This window comes from Mandrillus leucophaeus, unplaced genomic scaffold (genome assembly GCF_000951045.1).
Source record: "Mandrillus leucophaeus isolate KB7577 unplaced genomic scaffold, Mleu.le_1.0 Scaffold857, whole genome shotgun sequence".
Taxonomy (NCBI): Eukaryota; Metazoa; Chordata; class Mammalia; order Primates; family Cercopithecidae; genus Mandrillus; species Mandrillus leucophaeus.
In genome coordinates this window covers 505309-506677 of record NW_012109330.1, presented here as the reverse complement: position 1 = coordinate 506677, position 1369 = coordinate 505309, and the positions used below count along the sequence as shown (strand labels likewise).

The 1369-nt window shown below is 40.2% G+C and overlaps 1 protein-coding gene across 1 annotated transcript in view; it reads left to right on the top strand.

Moving 5' to 3' along the window:
- The window catches only part of SARS (seryl-tRNA synthetase), a 31572-nt gene that overhangs the window by 12672 nt on the left and 17531 nt on the right, over positions 1-1369 (top strand). Inside the window, exon 2 of the mRNA XM_011968725.1 lies at positions 768-864. Coding sequence (XP_011824115.1) covers positions 768-864 — 97 coding nt within the window. The remainder of the gene's footprint in view (positions 1-767; positions 865-1369) is intronic.

Sequence of the window (1369 nt, the reverse complement as noted above, 5' to 3'; positions counted from 1 at the left end):
GAGCATTGTATCAAAGTAAAAGGGTAACATTAGCCATTTCTAGCATGGAGAGGTAGCAATCATGACTGCACTCTTTATAGAGTCCTGTGCATAGCACCTAGTTTCCTTAAATGAGTTTTAAGATCATTGGGCAGGTTAGTTACTTGAGTGTCTTCCAAGTTTTCCAGATGTGTCACTCTATAGTGGTGTCATACATGTTATGATACTGTTAAATTTTAACCTCAGAATGGTCTTTTCCTTGTCACCAAATGCTGGGGACACCATTGTAGTCACCATTGTATGCCAACTACATTTGGGGCTCTAAAGCTCTAAGATTAGGCCGGGCACAGTGGCTCACACCTGTAATCCCAGCACTTTGGGAGGCCAAGGTCAGGAGTTCGAGACCAGCCTGGCCAACGTGGTAAAGCCCCGTCTCTTCTAAAAACACAAAAATTAGCCAGGTGTGGTGGCGGGCACCTATAATCCCAGCTACTCGGGAGGTTGTGGCAGGAGAATCGCTTGAACTTGGGAGGCGGAAGTTGCAGTGAGCCAAGATTGCACCACTACACTCCAGCTTGGGCAACAAGAGCAAGACGCCGTCTCCAAAAAATAATAATAAATAAATAAATAAATAAAGCTCTAAGAGTTTATAACTTCATGAGGCAGATCCTTCAGCTCTGTTGGCATTTAGGCCTTAACCTGAGATCAGTACTAAGTCAAAACCAGGAGAAGGGAGTATCTTAATTATGGGCATTTCTTTGGTATATTCTTGGATTCTTTATTCCTAGGTAGATTTCGGGCAGACAACTTGAACAAGCTGAAGAACCTATGCAGCAAGACGATCGGAGAGAAAATGAAGGTAAGAGAATTGAGGAACGAACAGCCGTGAGAGCTTGAGCGGAGATATTTGATCTTGCTCTTAGCTAATGTTCACAGAAGTTCTAACTCAGTGTTGAACTCTACAAGATGTTCAATTTCTTACCAAAGGGGAACATATTATTTTGAAAAGATAGGGAGGCAGGAACTTGGAGGCACTTTCATATACTTTACCACAAGTCCATCTTCCGTGTTCAGGTAAGATTCTTTGTTGTCTAGCCGTTTGTTGTCTATTCTGTTCTTACATTAGAAATATAAATTCCATCAGTCATCTTTTTTAATGGCAGATTTCAGATTTGTCGTCTCAGTGTAGTTGTGCTCCATAATGAAAACAGTGCAGATTCAGAGTTCAAATCTTGCTACGTTATGTGACTTTTAGGCAACTTAATGTCTGAGCCTCAGTTTTCTCATCTATAAAATGACAATACTAAACCTATAGAATGGAATTGTTAGAACTTTTTAAAAAAATTTAAACACCAAGCAATAGTTATGGATAGAACTAAATTTCTTTCAA